A 17,912-nucleotide genomic window follows, 5' to 3' on the forward strand; every position below is an offset into this window, starting at 1 on the left:
ATCACTGGAGTTGGCCATCAGGCTAAGCAAACTATAGCTTTTTTAGTTGTGGTGTAGTAGTGCACTGAGCTGAGCATTGAATAAGGACACTGGGAAACCGGACCATAGAAACCTACTGAGTTAACTTGGGCAAGTCACAGCCTCAGAGGATGGCCATGGCAAACCACCTCTGAAGAAACCGTGATAGGATTGCCTTAGGGTCACCATAAATCAGAAAATGACTTGAAGGCAAGCAATGCATAGACACATGCTCCTGCTTTTCAGTGCAACAAGCTGACATTTTTTGTGAACACCCAAATGTGCTAGCATTTCTGGATAAAACTGGTTTGAACTGAGCTGTTATTAATATTATTCTTCAGTACCTAGAGTTGAGTACTTAATATTAGTCAGTTACAAAAATTAATTCCAAGCAACTCCCAATCTAGCCTAATTGCTGATGGGCTCTTTTATTCAGAATTTTAGATAATTAAGCAGATTTCAACTTGCCTTTGTTTCACTCTCTATAGAGGAACAAATCTGGATATTCACAGCTTGGGAGTGGTTTTATTACACTCGTCTGTCCATGAGTCCATGGGCCCGAAAAACCCGCTTTGACTTTTGCAGATATGACTATTCACAGATTTTATTAATATGTTCCCTCTAGGAATACAGTACTTAGGTCCTCCAGCACAACTCTATGGTCAACTTTAACCAAGGACCATATTGAAGGACCTAGAGATTCCTAGAGAGAATACTATACTGTACTAGGCATTTGTAGCTCCTCCAGTGCAATTCTATGGTCAGTGTCTGGCAGATTTGACCACAGAGTTGCACTGGAGGACCTAGAGATTCCTAGAGAGGTGTTTCTCTCAGGTAAAAACATAGTGTTTTTGTTATTTGTGGTTTTTCCACATTCATGTGGGTCCTGTGCCCCTAACCCCAGTGAAAGTGGAGGGACAAATGAATATAGAAAAATTCTCCTTTAACATTTCCAGGCCATAAAAGGGAGAATTATTTGAAACGTGAGTTAAGTGCCACTTCCTCAAAGGCATGCAATGTGCAATCATTGCCATCTGCTCTCCTATTAGCAGTCAGGAAAAACATATAGGTGAGTTATGAACATCCCTTCCTAGAGGTCTTTAAGCAGAGGCTGGATGGCCATCTGTCACTGGGGATGCTTTGACTGAGAGTTCCTGCATGGCAGAATGGAGTTGGACTGGATCAGGGCCCTTCTAGGGGTCTCTTCCAAGTTCCAACTCTAGGATTCTATGGGAGGCAGGATTTGTAAAGATTTTAGCCCTTAGGATATAATTTTGGGGTCTAAACACTCCAGTTCCCTCCAGTATTCCCTCAGCGCTAGGGAATCCTGGGAACTGTACTTTATTTGTGGCACTAGAGCTCTCTCTGACAGGGAAGGCTCAATGTCTCACAAAAACTACAGTTCCCATGATTCCCTAGCACTGAGCCAGGGCAGTTACAGCGGTATCAGAGTGGGTTATTTCTGCAGTGTGTATGGGGCCTATGCTTCCTTGGTTCATAGCTTCATGCATTTTTTAAAAGTATCCAACAAGAAAAAAAAATGCCAAAGGCAGCAGGAACCAATAAAAACGAGAGAGGAGCATAGCTGCAAGAGCCCCCCTCCAGTGCAGTCTGAAGTGGTACAGTCCAGGAACCCCCTTGTCCCGTTTATGGGACCTGCTAGGCCTACAAAACCCTTTCAGTACACAGGCGACTAGGCCTCAGCCTTGCCTAGAGTAGCCTACGCCCCCCAGAAGCCCTTGCGGCATCTAGAAGAGGCGGAAGCGAAGTTCCAAGACAGAGCGAAGTGTATGTGGAGGGAAGGGCGAGGCTACTACATTTCCCGGCATACTCCGCGGCGCTCCTTTCGGGGAGGGGGGAGAGCTTCCTCCTCCTCTCGCTCGGGGACTACGTTTCCCGCCGCGCCTCGCGGAGCTCACCCTTAAGCCCTGAAGGCGGCTGCCGTCGCGGTGGCGCCTGGGAGCTGTAGTCTGCAGCTGTAGCGCGGCCTCCTTCCTTCCCAGCGCGGCGCTGAGGATGTGGCGGTCGTGACGCGCCTGTGTCCGCGTTGGAGCCGGGGCGGCTGTGACGTGGCAGAGCGAGCGGAGGAAGGAGGAGGAGAGCCAGGCAGAGCGAAGGAGGCTCGCCGTCGGCACTACAGCCCTAGCGCTATCCCTCCATCCCTCCCTCCGCCAGAAGGGCCCCTCGGCCTCCGCTCAGCCACCGAAGCCGGGAAGAGGAGGAGGAGGAGGAGACAGAGGCAGAGAGACAGGCGAGCGAGAGGAAGGGAGGAACCGGGCCCAAGTCCGCCTCTGCTGCCGCCGCCGCCTTCGCCTTCGCCATGGGCCTCACCATTTCCTCGCTCTTCTCGCGCCTCTTCGGCAAGAAGCAGATGCGCATCCTTATGGGTGAGGGAAGGGAAGGGAAGGGAAGGGAAGGAGGGCTTCTCGGGCCTCGGCTTCTCTCCTTCCCCCTCGGCGACCCCGCCCGCCTCAGGAAAGAGGGCCGAGGGAGAGAGGCAGGAAAGGCCGCTGGGCCTGGGAGGGAGCCCCCAGGCTCCCAGGGGTACATTGGTGATGGGGATGATAGGAGGCCCCTCAGGCCCCCTCCTCGGTGGGGCTCCCAGGAATGATGATGATGATACATTTGGTCCCAGGACCCCCCCCTGTGGATGCCGGAATCCGTGGATGCTCAAGTCCCCTTGAGCGCAACGGCGGAGTAAAATGGTGCCCCTTATATAAAATGGCAAGATCAAGGTTTGTTTGGGGATATTATATCTATCTATCTATCTATCTATCTGTGTGTGTTTGGAACCTTTTCCAAGCCCAGGATAATTGACCCCGAGGATAAAGAAGCAGTGGATACCAATGGCCAACTCTCATGTCACCTGGAAGCCCAGGATTCATGCCCAGCATTTACTCTTCCTAGTATGAATGATAGTGATGATGCTGATAATTGGGAGCCTTGGAGCCCCCCTTCCTTCCTTCCTTCCTTCCTTCCTCTGGGAAGAAGGCAGAGGGGCTTGCTGTGGCCTTCCATCTGCCTCAGGGCCCCTCTTCCTGCTCCTGGCTGCCTTCCAGGATGTGGCTTCCTTTCCCCGCCTGCTGCTTCTTCCTGCCTTTTGAAAAGGAGCCCTGGCCCTTTGGGGGCTCCCTGGTTGTTGGGGGGCTTCATGTGCTTTTAAAAAAGTAATAATAACAGTAATAATTCTTTCTTTGCTCTGCCTCTCCTCGAGGTTCAAGGGTGGGATACGGCATGCTCAAATACAAAACACATAAACCCACAATACTATAACACCATCAAACACACTCATTGGAGTACAAATACGCAAACAGTCCTCCTCAACACACACAGACGTAGGCTTAATTCATTTAATGTTTTTGGTGTAACACTTCTGTGTTTTTAATTGTACTGTTTTTAACCTAAGTCCCAGTTTTGGGGAAAGGGCAGGATATAAATAATAATAATAATCATCATCATTATTATTAAATAGGCTTAAGTCTAGGAAAGGTCATGCTTCCCGCTTCTTTCTTTCAGTGAGTCTCAAACAGGATGGCCTTTTGGTCACATAACCACAGAGGAGGACAACCAGTCACTGCAAAAATGTAGGGCATTCTGGGGAAATGGAGGACATGACGCAATAAAAGTTAAACAGACACATAGAAACGTAAATTCCTGCTTCTTAGTCATGCACAGAATGGAGAATGCTTTGGAGTTTCTCCTGGACAGAAGGTGGAAATGTAGGACATATCCTGGAAAAAGAGGACCCTGGTCTCAAGGGTGCTACAAGACTCCTTTGCATACTGACTTTCCAAACTAGCACAGCTACGTTTTTGATTTCTAATGCAAATGTCTCATTTTCCTTCCTAATCGAGAGGGTGAGGTGAGTTATAGTGATAATTGCAATGAAAATGTGAAGAGAGGTTTCTCTCCAAGGAGCTTATCGCATGGACAAAAAGCCTGACTGCACCTCACTGGGATGCAGCCGGGTTGAGCAATACAGGCGGGAATTGCCGCATATAATTCACCACCAATTCCGTCAGGCAAGTGCAACCCGGCTGCATTCTTGGTCCCAGGTGTGCTTCAGAAGCTGATTTTCATACCTGGGAGCTTTCTGATTTTGAAAAGCGGCCTCCAAAGCGTGCCTGGGACCCAGGATGCAGCCGGGTTGCACTCGCCCCATGGAATCAGTGGTGAATTATGTGCAATAATTCCCACCTGCATCTCATTAGGGTGCAGTCGAGTTTTTGTCCTTGCGATAAGCTCCTAAGACTGTTCCCAGACCATTGAATTAATATCCTTGCCCACCTGCTATGTCTTTGAATTCATTAATGGTGTTACAGTCAGTTCTCCTTATCCACGGATTTTTTATTCACAGATTCAAAAATATCTAAATTCCGAAAAGAAAACCTTGATTTTGCCATTTTATATAAGGGATACCATTTTATTATCTATTGTATTTGATGGGAGTTGAGCATCCACAGATTTTGGTATCCACGGGGGGTCCTGGAACCAAACCTCAGCAAATACCAAGGGCCCTCTGTATTTTGCTTTCACACTGGGAATAGTGACCACACAGTAGACACAGTTATGATGAATAACAAATACAGCTTTACTTAATACAATTTAAGATGATATATGTACATATGTATGTGTACTCTACTCTAAACACATAAACATTTTGACTTCTAACACAAAAGTTTCATTTTCCTTCCAAATCAATTGGGCAAGGTGAGTTGTAGTAATAGTTGCAGTGAAAACATAAAGAGAGGTTGCTCTCCAAGACTGTTCCCAAGTTACCTTGTGAGGCCACTGAATGAATGTTCTTGCCCGCCTCATCTCTCTCATCCTCTCAAAGTCCATCTGTGCTGTGCAGAGATCCACATTGCTTCATAGCACTAGTAGTCCATAGGGGACTGGCAGGGCCTTCAGCAGGGAATGTCACCTGTTGGTGGCAATTCATTAGGTGGAAAGAGTTTTTGTTTTTATTTTATGTAGCTAATGTTCAGCACTATACAAATCAACACTGGAGGTCACTGAAATATATATAGATTGATTAACTTTGAGCAACTGATAGCTTTTGAAAGTTAGGTTAGGATTTTGCCCTAATTACATGGTGACTGTTTCAAAATATCATTGTTTTTGCATGCTGTTTCTCTAGGGCAGTAAACTTAATGGAGCATGTGTGTTCCCAGTGGCTGAATCAATAACCCCATGAAGTCATAGTTCTGGTTTTGAAACTAGGAATGTCTTACCCTTGCCCATCCCCCATTTAGTTAAGGAAATGTCATGCCATTTTCTTATGTTTCTTAGTCTAGAAACAGCCCTGAATTTTCTGAATTCTTTACTTTTGCATAATGCACAAGGGATCTTTCCTTGATCAATCCCTTCCTTTGACTTTGCTTCATAGTCCTACTGAAGCTAGTGAGAGACCTGAAATGGATTATGGTTACAAAACATACATTTTGTGAAGAAAACACACAGATGTATCTTTCTGATTGTGGCTATAAACATCTGTTGCTCTTCCTCCTAGTAATTTTAGATTTCAGAATGTTTGAAAGAATTAAACTTCTTCAGTTCACAAATCTGGATGTGCATAAGAGAGATTGAATGTCAGTTTTTGACATTTTCTGAATACTATTAATGTAAGCAGATTTTCAGAAAGCTGATATATGTTCTATTATTTTTTGTTAGTTTCTAGGATAATGTCTTCAAAGGTCAAGCATTAAAGCCTACTTGGCATAAATTTAGGCTTGGCATAAATTTAGTCGTGGCATACATTTAGTGCTGTTTTAAGGGGAGTGAGGCATTGCCACATCATTTTCAGTTTTTCTCCATTGCTCCTCTGTTTGTTTGTTTCCCTCTCTGTGTGCAAAACTGCCTCTATCACAAAACCCCTGCTGTCCCTGTCTTCAGCACTGTCATTCTGGAACAGAGCACTAGTAGCTAACTCCAGGCTCTGTCTCTCACCCTAAGAAAATATTCATTCCAAATACTTCTCCAGCAAGACTTACATGTGTCACTGCAGGTTTGCTCTGTGAATGGATTAACTGACTGGATGTCAAAAGCTAACTGGGAACTTAAAGTATCCCTTTTGATATTCTCAGCCCCCTCTCCCCCCCCCCAATTGCCCAGATTCACTTGCAATTGAGGGATCTCTTACTCCCCCTTTTCCACACCAGAAAAAGGGAGAGGGGGAAAGCAACTCCTTTTGTCTCTGCGGGCTATAAAAAGATATAGCAACAGGGGGAAAAACCTAACTTGTTAAGATGAACTGTTATAGGGAAGGCAGAAAAATCTGGCATGGATGACTTCAAAAAGAAGGTAACAACTGTCTCTAGCATGCTAATTTTTCAGAAAGAGACTTGAACTGATTTAGGATGATGAGATTAATGCCACCTGCATTGTTGGTCTTTTTCTTTAACTCTGCAAGGGGCAGGCTGCCACTTGCTGCATATAAAGAAAGGCACTCCTCAGAGGTATTTTGACTATGGTCTTCTTTGCTAATAAAATCACATTTGGCTACTAAGATCAAACATCCTTTGTCAGACACTTTTTTAGTTTGTCTTTTTTCTTGGCTCTAACTCAGCCCACACAGCTGTGTATTACAGTTCTCATAGATACACACTTTGAAGCAAAAAACAAGATGGAAGCCTGGTGTCTCCATATTGACTGTAGCTCATGTTTTTTCCATAGGACATTACATAAGTTGTCCATAAGTTACTAAATTAATCTTTTGTTGCAGAGCCATACTTTCACTTTTTAGTTATGGTAGCTTTTTTAAAAAGAAACATATATCCAGTTTCTTCACCGTTAGTGCTTTGAGTACTAATTTGAATTTCCAGAGTTTTGACACATATTAAGATGCTACGATGGACACGCTGCATCAGTGGGCTAGTGAACCATCCCCGGATTGGCACAGACCATATTATTCAGTGGTGGTGTGTGTGTGCATAGATGCACTGAGTTGGACATGGGCCCACTGAATAATATGGGGCACAACCATCCATGTTTTTTCTTGTCCACCCGGAGACCAGGAACCAAATCACCACATCAGATGGGAAGAGTCCGCTATATGAAACATTGTTTTTGGACTGTGCAATTAAGTGTGTATAAGGCAGTTGAAAATTAGATTGTGGATTTGCATATTATTTTTTTCTCTTATAAACCTTCTTTGGCCAAAGTGACCAAACAAATACAAAACAAAGTTAATAAAAATACTTTTGATTTCTTGGCACATCAAAGATCATTAAACTAACACATTTTAGTCTCCTCCTCCATACAACACCATTAACCTGGAAAAGCAGGAAAGTAAAATGAATGCATTACAACTGGCCACACTCAAGATTTGTATGTATCTTATAAACCTCTATTCATTTAAGTCCTAAATGCATAACCTTTTCATGTGTAGATGCAGTGCCCTGTATATAAAGTACTACCATTTGGCATAACAGCTTGGCTGTTTCTTGTTCACACCCAGAATTCAGTTTCTGAGTAACCTTCCATAGCCTGGAATGGCCTATTGCCTGGGGGCATAGTTTGAGCATGTGCCGTTCCCCTGCAGGAGAGGACTTTGGTCAATCGGTATTCTCCATGATTAAAAACATTAATAGCCTGGTGTCTTATGCCTGATTGCCAAGGATCTCCAGTGGAAGGGAATTTTCCAATCCCTTCTTTTCCTTGAAGCCCCTTGTTTTCCTCAGAAGCTTCTCTATAGGATTCTGCAAAACATCTCCACCTGATTTTGCTCCAGGTCTCAAGCCCATGCTCCACAGGCGGAGGACAATTTTTTCAGAATCGCAGCCACATGGTAGATATTGTTAAACATCATGTGAAAGATGCTTGGCAGTATTTCTAAAATACAGAAATATAAAAAAGAAAGCTAATTTCAATGTGTAAGATCACATAATATAGTCTTATCATTCAAGCAACTGAAGCTGTGTTGAGTGGGGCCAAAGTTCTTGGTGTTTTTAAGTTTTAACTCCTTAGGAAACATTATTTTAATGGGAATTTTATTTATTGAGTTTGTGTTCAGGCCCATAGTGTATTCATAATTTATGCAGTGGCTAAATTGTATAATGCTGCTTCAAGTTTATTTTTTCTAGGTCAGACTTTGCATTTTAATGTCTCCAAAAATAAGGATTAAACAGTTGTAATGATTTTAAATCCAAAATGATTGAATAAAGGAGATACATTGTGCTCTGCTGTACCAGTTAGACATGAATTCTAAGAGTGCATTTTTAACTAACTCATAGAAAATTGTCATCTGATTACTATTTGGATATAAAAACTGACTTTATGGTTGGGAGAAGAAAGCAAATTAGTTTCTGAACTTGGAATCAGTTAATAATATGTTGTTCTGGAGAGATCTGGCTAGCAAATCTTAGTTTGCAACCATACAAGACAAATCATGTGAATTTGAGCTTTATGGTAACAGCTGCAAATATAGACTAAGGTTCTTGTTCAGATGCAAATTCTGCAGTAGCTGTATGAGGCTCATTTTCCTGGTTTTCTTAGCTTTTGGAGAGTAAAAACATGAATGTTGGGAATAACTTTGAGGCTGTGCAAACTGGCCTTAAAAGCTGGCTTGGGGGCAGAGTCAGAGCATGGCGTCCACATGACACATGCCCCAGCTCTGACCTCGTGGTGGCATGATGCCACATTGCACCACACAGTGCACAGCTTTAAGGTGCTCCTCTGGTGCTGTGTCCACACAATGCAACACCAAAGGAGCACCATAAAGTCATGGCCCAGCTGCTATTGCACTTTGCAAGGCACAAGAATGAGCTGCTTTTTGCGGCTCTGTTTTGTGCCCTACAAAGGCCAAATTGGGTCTGCAGCATGCGGTTGCCGCAGCCCCAATCTGGCTGTAAAAGGGGCAGTTGGAGGTGTGGCTATCAGGCATACTTTCATTATTGCTATTCTGAATGTTCAAAGGCCGAGGGTTTGTTGAAGAAATAGCTAGAACAAATTATGACAAGGGGGATCTGCAATAAACTATTGCTGTAGATAGTCATCTTAAAAAAACAATGCTGCTATACTAGCTAGCCATGCATTACTCCAGTATCCTCTCTTTCCTTTCCCTTTTTTTTTTTACCCCCCCCCCTTTTTTTTTTTTACATTCCCTTGATTTAAAGTGCATGCTCATTGGGATACTTGGAACTCTACTTGCAATTACTCTGTGTTTGCTGATAAGCTGTCTCTTGTTTCTAAATTACCTGGTATTGGCCACACAGCAATTTTGACTCATCATAGAGTTTGCTATTGAACTGAGTGAAATGGAGACACTGGGTTTTCTTTCTCCTGTTTTCCAAATGTTAACATCTCTTAGATATTAATTGCTCTATGTTACATTAATTGTCAACACACTCTAGGTTCTTTGGCCTTATATTAAGGAAGCTACTGGAACTCTCCCCCCCCCCCCCCAGCATGATTCTGGCCCTCCAACTGTATTTCTGCAAAACATTAAAATGCTTAAAACGGTGAGAGATCCACAATAACATCAAAAGGGTTTTGAGAAAAGTATATTTGAATCAAAATATAAGAGGTGGAAATGGCAGTTGAACTACTGGTACCTATGGAGATCTATACTGAAAACCTGTTCTAAACAGCCATATTTGATCAGGGGCATAAAATGGATGGATGAATAAAAATCATTAGCTCTTATATGGGTTGGCTCAGGAAAACCAGTGAGATAATAGAAGTACAGGAGGGAAGGTTTGGTTTTATGTCTTGGTGAGTATGTGTATGTGTGTGTGTATGTATGTGTGTATGTGTGTATGTATGTGTATATATATCTGAGCCATGTCTGAGAAATGGTTTAATGTTTTTCAGGGTAGAAAGTCTATTTTTAAACAGGTTTAGAACTGTAAGAATCCTTCTTACATATTTTTGGTAAATATTTTGTGAAGGCCAAAGTTTGTATTAAACTAATAATATTCATGTTTCTAGTTGGTTTGGATGCTGCTGGAAAAACCACAATTCTGTATAAGCTGAAGCTAGGAGAGATTGTCACTACAATTCCTACAATTGGTAAGAAAATAAAGATATATTTTGTAAATGTTCTTCTGAAAACATCAATCTTGTTAACTTTTTTAAAGGTGATGTTTGTGAACTAAAGTAATTAGAACAGTTTGCCATAGGATAGAAATTTCTAGTATTTCTTCCCATACTGTCCTTGTGATGCATATGATACATGTGGCCAGGCTCACAAACCTTCATGAGAGGGAGATGCTTGCATGGTAGCAAAGACAAAAAAAATCCATCCTGAAACCAATGTAATGCCATAATATTAAGCTATGTATGTCTAGAATGCCATATACTATAAGGTTTTAATAATGTCTGGCATTTAGTTGCTTCCAAGACCATTATGTTCCTCTGTCTATAATGATAGTCTGGTAAAAGAATCCTGCAGAAACCAGAACTGGTGTACAAATGAAAACCAACTGATATTCTTATACAGATGACTCTTGTTTTGTTAAACAGTTCTATAAATACTGGGGGGTTTTAGAACTCAAACCATGACTAAATGAACAAATCAAACAGTAGTGATTATTTTCTGTTCAATTGATTTATATGACACTCCCTAGAAAATGAGATGCCATCCCCAGTTGTCATGCATCTGGTCACTGGTGATTGGGCTCATAAAAATCAACCTTAAACAAGGCTACAACATCAGATGCTCAGTGGTCTACATTGTCATAATAATAATTTGTTACCTTCTCTCCAGGTTTTAATGTGGAAACAGTAGAATATAAAAACATCTGTTTCACTGTTTGGGATGTTGGTGGTCAAGATAAAATTAGACCACTCTGGAGGCATTATTTTCAGAACACACAGGTACGTCTTCTGACATTTGCCAAGCAAAATATCTTTTAACCCTCTTTTTAATACACTGATATAAAGGTATATCCCCTAATAAGTCTCCACTGTGTTGCTATCTATTGTGCTTTCAGGGATAATTTATTTTATTTATTTAAGGCATTTATATGTCATCAGCCTTCAGGGGCCCCAAGGCAACACTGCATAGATAAAAATGTTTAAAACAGTACATAGATACAAACTTAGTACAGAACTCAGACAAGGCATTTCCCTCCAGTCTTGGTAGGGTCACACAGGGGGAGGGAGGAAGTATTCTGTTAGGTACAAAGGGCTCAAAATTTTAGGGCTTGATAGCTTAAAAAAATTCTCCAAGATGAGAACTCTCCAAGATGAGGTTAGAAGGAAACTACCAACAAAGTGCCAGAATTAATGACAGAGGTGTATACAACTCTTCCTCTTTAGTAAATGAGCTGCACAGTTCTGAATTAGCTGGTATTTCCTGATAATCCTTCAGGGCAGCCCACAGGCAGCATATTACAGAAATTGGATATGAATTTTAGCTAAGCATTTATGGTATGAGAAAAATGCTTGTTAGAGGAGAGGGGTCGTAACCAGTTCACCAAACAAAACTAATAAGGGATGTTTCTTTTGGGCTAAGCAACAAGGAGCAGGAGTATAGTGACGTAGTATACATAATATTCAGGAAGACGGTTTTCCCATTTAAAAGTGAATAATCTGTCAGATTATTTGTATTCTGTAGCCCAAGTTTTACATGACATCAGATTTAACTGCACCTTTTCTAAGTTTACAGTATCTCATTTGAGGTGGAATGACCAGAATTATAACAGTTTTCCAAGTGTAGTCACATCATAGTTTCCTTTTCAATTTTTTTAATGACACAATATAGTGATATACACTGAATCTATATCTTTATTAAGCTCTTTATAACATCCCCAATATTTCTTTCTTGGTCTGTCTCTGTCAGATCAGATACCATAATTGTATATATGAAGTGGAATTTTCTCAGTGTGCATCATTTTATACTTGCTGGTTTTGGATCTGATTTGCCATTTTAATGTCCAGTTTTGATTCTAACTACCCTAAATAATCAGCAGACTTGGCCACCTACCTCTTCTCTAATTCCAAATGATTTATAACCAAGTTAAGAGGTGTGTGTGTGTCTCCCTTCTGCTTGGTTTTTCAGCAGATAGTGAAGACTATTCCAACTAGCATTTTAGGAAACTTAGGATGTTGGTGTCCCCCACTCTGCTTCTTTACTGCTATGTAAATTGATTGTAACTTACTCAGTCTTCACTTTTTTCTCTTGCTTTTAATATGTTTTAATTGTTCTTTATGCTGCTTCAGGAGTCCTTTTGCTATAAAGTGACATAGAAAGTAACCTTAATAGTCTTCCATATGTAACAAAGATCAAAAACATACTACAGAAATAATCCAGTTTGAGAATGCTTTAATTGCCCTGATTTGTAGTTATTGTGGCACCAGAGCTCTCTGATATGGAAGGTTAAATGTCTCACAAAACTACAGTTCCCAGAATTCCCTAGCATTGAGCCAGGGCAGTTAAAGTGGTCTCAAACTAGATTATTTATGCATTGTGTTTTGGACCAAAGTGAATGTTGATCCACAGGCAGGTCACATTTATGAGCTATGTTTATTTTGTCCTTTTCAGACACATTTTAGTCAAGATGCAGATCTTTGGGTTGGGCTAGAGTAAAAAAATCAACTAGAACACCACATCCCTGCAGTTTAGTTCTTATCAACTTCTGGGTGCTTGAGGATGGGGATTTGTAGCCCATCTTGTCTTTGACCCATTGTCCCAAGTTACAGATGCATTTTATCCTATATGCATTCAACCAGACAGTAAACTACTTTCCTCTGTGATTTAGTGAGAAAATATGAGCAGTGAAACCGCAAGACTATTTAAGAGCAAAAGTAGTAGGAAACAGGAATGAAACATAACTAAACACAGCATGGGATTCACTTCTAAGCCTGTGCTTTGCTGGGAAAAAGTTTCTTCAGCAATAAATTCATATCTGTATAACAAAGGGCCGGGCAAGCTTTGGGATCTGGAAGGCTGTTGTTATGTTCCTTCTATGTTATTTTCAACTTATGACGACCCCAAGACAACTTATCCCAGGATTTTTCTTGGCAAGATTTGTGGGGATGCTCAAGTCTTCCTTTGAGGTTGAGAGAGTGTGACTTGCCCAAGGCTAGAGCAGGGATTCAAACCCTGGTCTCCAGAGTCATCTACAATATATAGTATTGATGACCTTCCCAACTTCCCTGTAGTGGTGGTCCATTATGATAGAATAGCTCACATGGAACTTCAATTTTTGAAGTCAGGAGTATCAAAGTATCATGATACTTCATTTTCTTGCCTGTGTTCACACTACAGTCTGTCCTGGATCAAGATAAAGTTACTTTATTTTGGCGATGATGACATTAGCATTTATTTTAATAGTATTGCATATCTGTTTCTCATCAAGGTTGTCTAATAAATTATTTTCAGGGTCTCATTTTTGTGGTAGATAGCAATGACAGAGAAAGAATCCAGGAAGCCGCAGAAGAACTGCAGAAAATGGTAAATCTCTTGTTTTTAACATGAATCCATGCATCATTTGCCAGCTGAGTTTTCCACAGATAGAAGAGGGGAGGGAATTTACTAAAGTAGCTGATCCCACAGGAAAACCAAGTACAAAATATCCAATTTCAATGTTGTGCCCTGAACGTGTAAGATTATACTTTCCTGAATTTTATTTGTCGTTGTTGAGTTTCATTAAAACCTTTCTTGGAGCTGTCACTATAATTTAGCATGCTCAGTCTTGTCTGAGCTACTTAGGTGAACTGATGATTACTGAATCAGGTACTGAAAACTATTTAGGGAATGCAGAAGAACTGTATCCAGCCCTATTTTCTTAATTTGCAGTTTTGATTATAGCAGCTGTAAATGGAGGGATTTTCTTCTTTCAGCTTCAGGAAGACGAATTGAGAGATGCAGTGCTCCTTCTCTTTGCAAACAAACAAGACTTGCCAAATGCCATGGCAATCAGTGAAATGACAGATAAACTAGGCCTTCAGTCCCTGCGTAACAGAACTGTAAGTACTGAAGTTGTCTGTATTCACTCAGCCTTCTCTGTGAACAACATGCTGATATTTAGTGTTCTTTTTCTGATATATGTAGTGCAAGGGGAATGAGTGGATAGTCTTTCAGATGTTATTGATTTGCCAACTCCCTTCAGCCATAGCATGCATAGCTAATAGTGTTGATGGGAATTGCAACCCAGGAACACGGGGAGGCCCACATGTTCCTTATCCCTGATTTAGTTTGTCTGATCTTATAAACAGCTTGTGAAGGTTGGGGAACTATTTGCATCTTATTCAGAAAATTAGAGGGATTGCTCCTATTAGGAGTATCTGTCTACTCACAGAGCTATTCTGAGTTTCTCTGTTTTAGTATTAAATCTTGAAAACTTGTAGTAGTTTAAATTAATGACTCCTGGTACTGTTCCTTTATCCCTACATTTTTGGGGAAATTACTGTTGTGCTACCTTTGTCTGGCTGAAGTGCCGTATCAGGATATATGAAAAGCTACCTTATAGGTAAAAAGGACACCATAATAGTAGCAGAAAATATCAGCAATGTGTAAAGATTATTGCAGAAGGTCAGGGCAGAAAGTGCAAAGGCATATTTACAGCTGAACATCAAGAAAACAAAATCATGACCACAGATGATCTACATAATTTTAAAGTAGAAGATGAAGACATCAAAATAGTTCAGGATTTTCGATATGTGGATTCAGTCATCAATCAGAGTGGATGTTGCAGTCAAGTAATTAGAAGACTAAAATTTGGAAGCCCAGCTATGAAGGAAAGAACATCCTGAAGTATAAAGATACATCATTAAATACAGTACCAAAGTTAGGATTGTCTGTGTCATCATATTTTCCATTTCTGTGTATGGTTGTGTAAGCTGGACAGTAGGAAAGCCAATAGGGGAAAAATCACTTGAGATGGGGAAGAATTCTGAGAATACCATGGACTGTTAAAAAGACCAATGGATGGGTCCTAGAGCAGATCAGACCTGAATTCTGCCTGGCAGCAAAGAATAACTGTGGTTGTCAACAACCGAGGTTCTTGTATTTTGGCTATATCGTGAGAAGAAAGGATTCACTAGAAAAGACTATAATGCTTGGGAAAGTATTAGGCTATAGAGCAGGGGTAGGCAACCTTTTTGAGCCAGGGGCCGGGTTGCTGTCCCTCAGACAACTGGGGGGCCGAAGCCAAAAAATAAATAACTAAATATTTTTAAAAAAAATTTAAATAAATAAACAAACCGGGACAAATGTAGGACAATTTTTTTCAAATGGAGGACTTTTTTTTTTAAATGGAGGACATGTGAAAAAAAATTGCTGATTTTTTAAAAATGTTAAGATAAATGCATGTTTCTGAGGCTTCTCTAGACAATTGACCCACCATACCCCTTCGCGTGAGAGGCCAAAGGCCCCGGCAGCAATCGGTGGCAGGACCGGGCTGGGGCCGGTCCCAAGGCCTCGCCGGGCCTCATCCGGCCCGCGGGCCGCAGGTTGCCTACCCCTGCTATAGAGAAAGAGGCAGACTGCATTACAGATGGAAAGACTCAATCAGAGAAGCCATGGGAATGAGTCTACAGGACCTGAGCAGGACGGTTGAGGTTAGGATGACTTGGAAGTCTCTCATTCATAGAGTTGCCATGTGTTGGAAGTCAACTTAAACACAGTTAACAAAAAAAAAAAAAAGGGGGGGGGGAATGAAATTTCCTTTTTACTCACCTGGGCCTAAAACAGTGCAGCCTCTACCTTTCATATGGCAGAATTGCCCCTAGAGGGTTAAGGGGTGCGTGTTGAGTAAAAACATGGGGGGAGGGGGAAAATCAGGTTGATCTGTTGTGGGTGGGGGGTGTGCACCCATCTAAATTCTCATGAAGGCTGTGTGTTGCTTATGATACTCAGATAGTTGCCCACTCCTGGGGTGAAATAATATCATGCCTGTGTGTTTCTGTCTAAGCAGCTGCATCATCTTGCTACTTATTCTTTTTGCTATGTGACAGGAGCTTTTTATTTGAGCTTTCAGATAAAAGTTGCCTCTGTGTAGCCCTGTAATCCGTGAGTCCACCTCTTTCTTGGCTAAGGAGACCATTCTGTGTTTTGGAAGCCTGTTTGCAATACAGACATTTTGAGTTTTGTTATATAATAGATGGCCTGGAAATACTTTCTCAATGGTACATAGCAATTTCAACAGGTTGTAGTATTTTAAAAGATGGATTGTAATGAAATTAAATGTTTCACTTCTTCCTTCTCCACAGTGGTATGTTCAAGCTACCTGTGCTACACAAGGAACTGGTCTGTATGAGGGACTTGACTGGCTGTCAAATGAGCTATCAAAGCGCTAACTGAAACTGGATGACTTTCACACCAGGGACATGTTTGATATAAGTGGTCTAGGCTTGTTACATCAAAATTAGTTTGCATCTTGGTTACTATACAGTATCTGGAACTGGTTTGGGCAGGATATTACAGCTTTTTGACTTATTTTGTTGCCAATTATTGTTCACCCAGCTCCATGTTGCCAAGGTAACAATAAGCTTGGGTTAAAAAAACTCCTTAATTTGGAAAAAAGTGTATCTTCTGATTTTTACTTCTATTGTTAGCCTAAATGCCTGAATATAGTTGTGACTTTTGAAATCTGTTTGAATGCTTCTTGAGCCCCAATTAAATTAAGTATGTTTTAAAAAATTTTCACCCTTTCTTTAAGTTACTGATATTATTTCATTCCGTAAGACACTCTGCTGAGTTAATCTAGCATTCCATTCATATTTATTTCTCTTCCTTGTTAAAAAAAACAACAACCTTCCTAATATGTTTTGTTGGGGAAATGGTCTAAAACACTATTGAGATCTTCTGCGCTGAGGAACATTTTATTAACCCCTTGGATTCTGTTGACCCACTTTGGCCTTGTGTCAACTGAATCTGGTTGGTAGAATACTTCTGTGCTTTGTGCACCAAGCTCCTTGAAGTTTTTAATATTCAGCAGATTGTCTTCCTTTCTATTGTATTTTTTTTATTGCATGTTGCTTTTTGGTATCAGCCTGTTTTGCCCAGTGTATAATAGTTCTGCTAAAGTTTAATTGTTTATTGGTGAACATATCTTCATGAAGGCAGACTTTTGAAATTCTTCAGACTCGATGGATTAATTTCTTCATAACCTATTCAGAATTATTCCTAATAAAGATGATACAGATGTATAGCTTTGTGTATGCTCCTTGAATCTTAAGTTTGTGGAACTGATAATATGAATGTGTGACAGATTCTTTTTCAATAAACAGGAGTTTTTTTCTGTACCTTGGAACACAAATACAGATCTGAATAGCCTTTGAATTGTTTTGAATTTGGCAAAAAATCAAGATGGGCAGTTAAACTTGTGTACAGTGTAACTGGTTTATCTTCAAGACTAAAAATCCTGTAAAAGTGTTTTGAAGCTGTAAATCTAAATCCCTTTAAGATGTCCAGATATGACAATACTAACAGGTTAAAATTGTAATAAAGTACAAACTGCCCAGAAAATGTGTGTTTCATTCTTAGTTTGACAGAACAGTAATTCCTGTGTTTCACATTTGTATTTTTGACACCATCTAATCTAATGTGGCTTGGGTTGGAAAAATCACTTCTTCACTCAGATAAACCATTTTCTAAAATCTATTTTCTGATTACTTTGAACTCATTTATCCCCAGTCATCTTTGGAAATGCTGCCCTGGAATCTTAATATGTGAAATTTACTGAATTAATTTTTGAGTGCCACGTGGGATTTTCTGAATACCTGTTTTCTCTTGAAACAGCGTATGACATAATAAAGGATTTTAAAATCTTCTGTGGATCATTAGCTTTAGAACAATCATGGTATTTATGAAGAATCAACATTTTTACAAGATAGGCTCTATTGCTTTTCACGCTTCTTGGATATTTATTGATACATTAATGCTTTAAAATGAAATATATCATGACTATGCAGTCTGATGTGGGCAATATCAATCACTGCACCAA

General features: G+C 40.6%; 1 protein-coding gene across 1 annotated transcript; it reads left to right on the forward strand.

Annotated features, from left to right (window-relative positions):
- The first annotated feature begins 1,992 nt into the window (after positions 1-1,992).
- On the forward strand, positions 1,993-17,434 carry ARF4 (ADP ribosylation factor 4). The gene is made up of 6 exons (XM_042452170.1): positions 1,993-2,405; positions 9,949-10,029; positions 10,727-10,836; positions 13,346-13,417; positions 13,807-13,932; positions 16,177-17,434. The coding sequence occupies exons 1-6, from the start codon at positions 2,339-2,341 to the stop codon at positions 16,261-16,263; spliced, it is 543 nt and encodes a 180-aa protein (XP_042308104.1). The 5' UTR covers positions 1,993-2,338; the 3' UTR covers positions 16,264-17,434.
- Positions 17,435-17,912: the final 478 nt, after the last annotated feature.

The sequence above is a fragment of the Sceloporus undulatus genome, chromosome 2 (assembly GCF_019175285.1).
Source record: "Sceloporus undulatus isolate JIND9_A2432 ecotype Alabama chromosome 2, SceUnd_v1.1, whole genome shotgun sequence".
Classification (NCBI taxonomy): Eukaryota; Metazoa; Chordata; class Lepidosauria; order Squamata; family Phrynosomatidae; genus Sceloporus; species Sceloporus undulatus.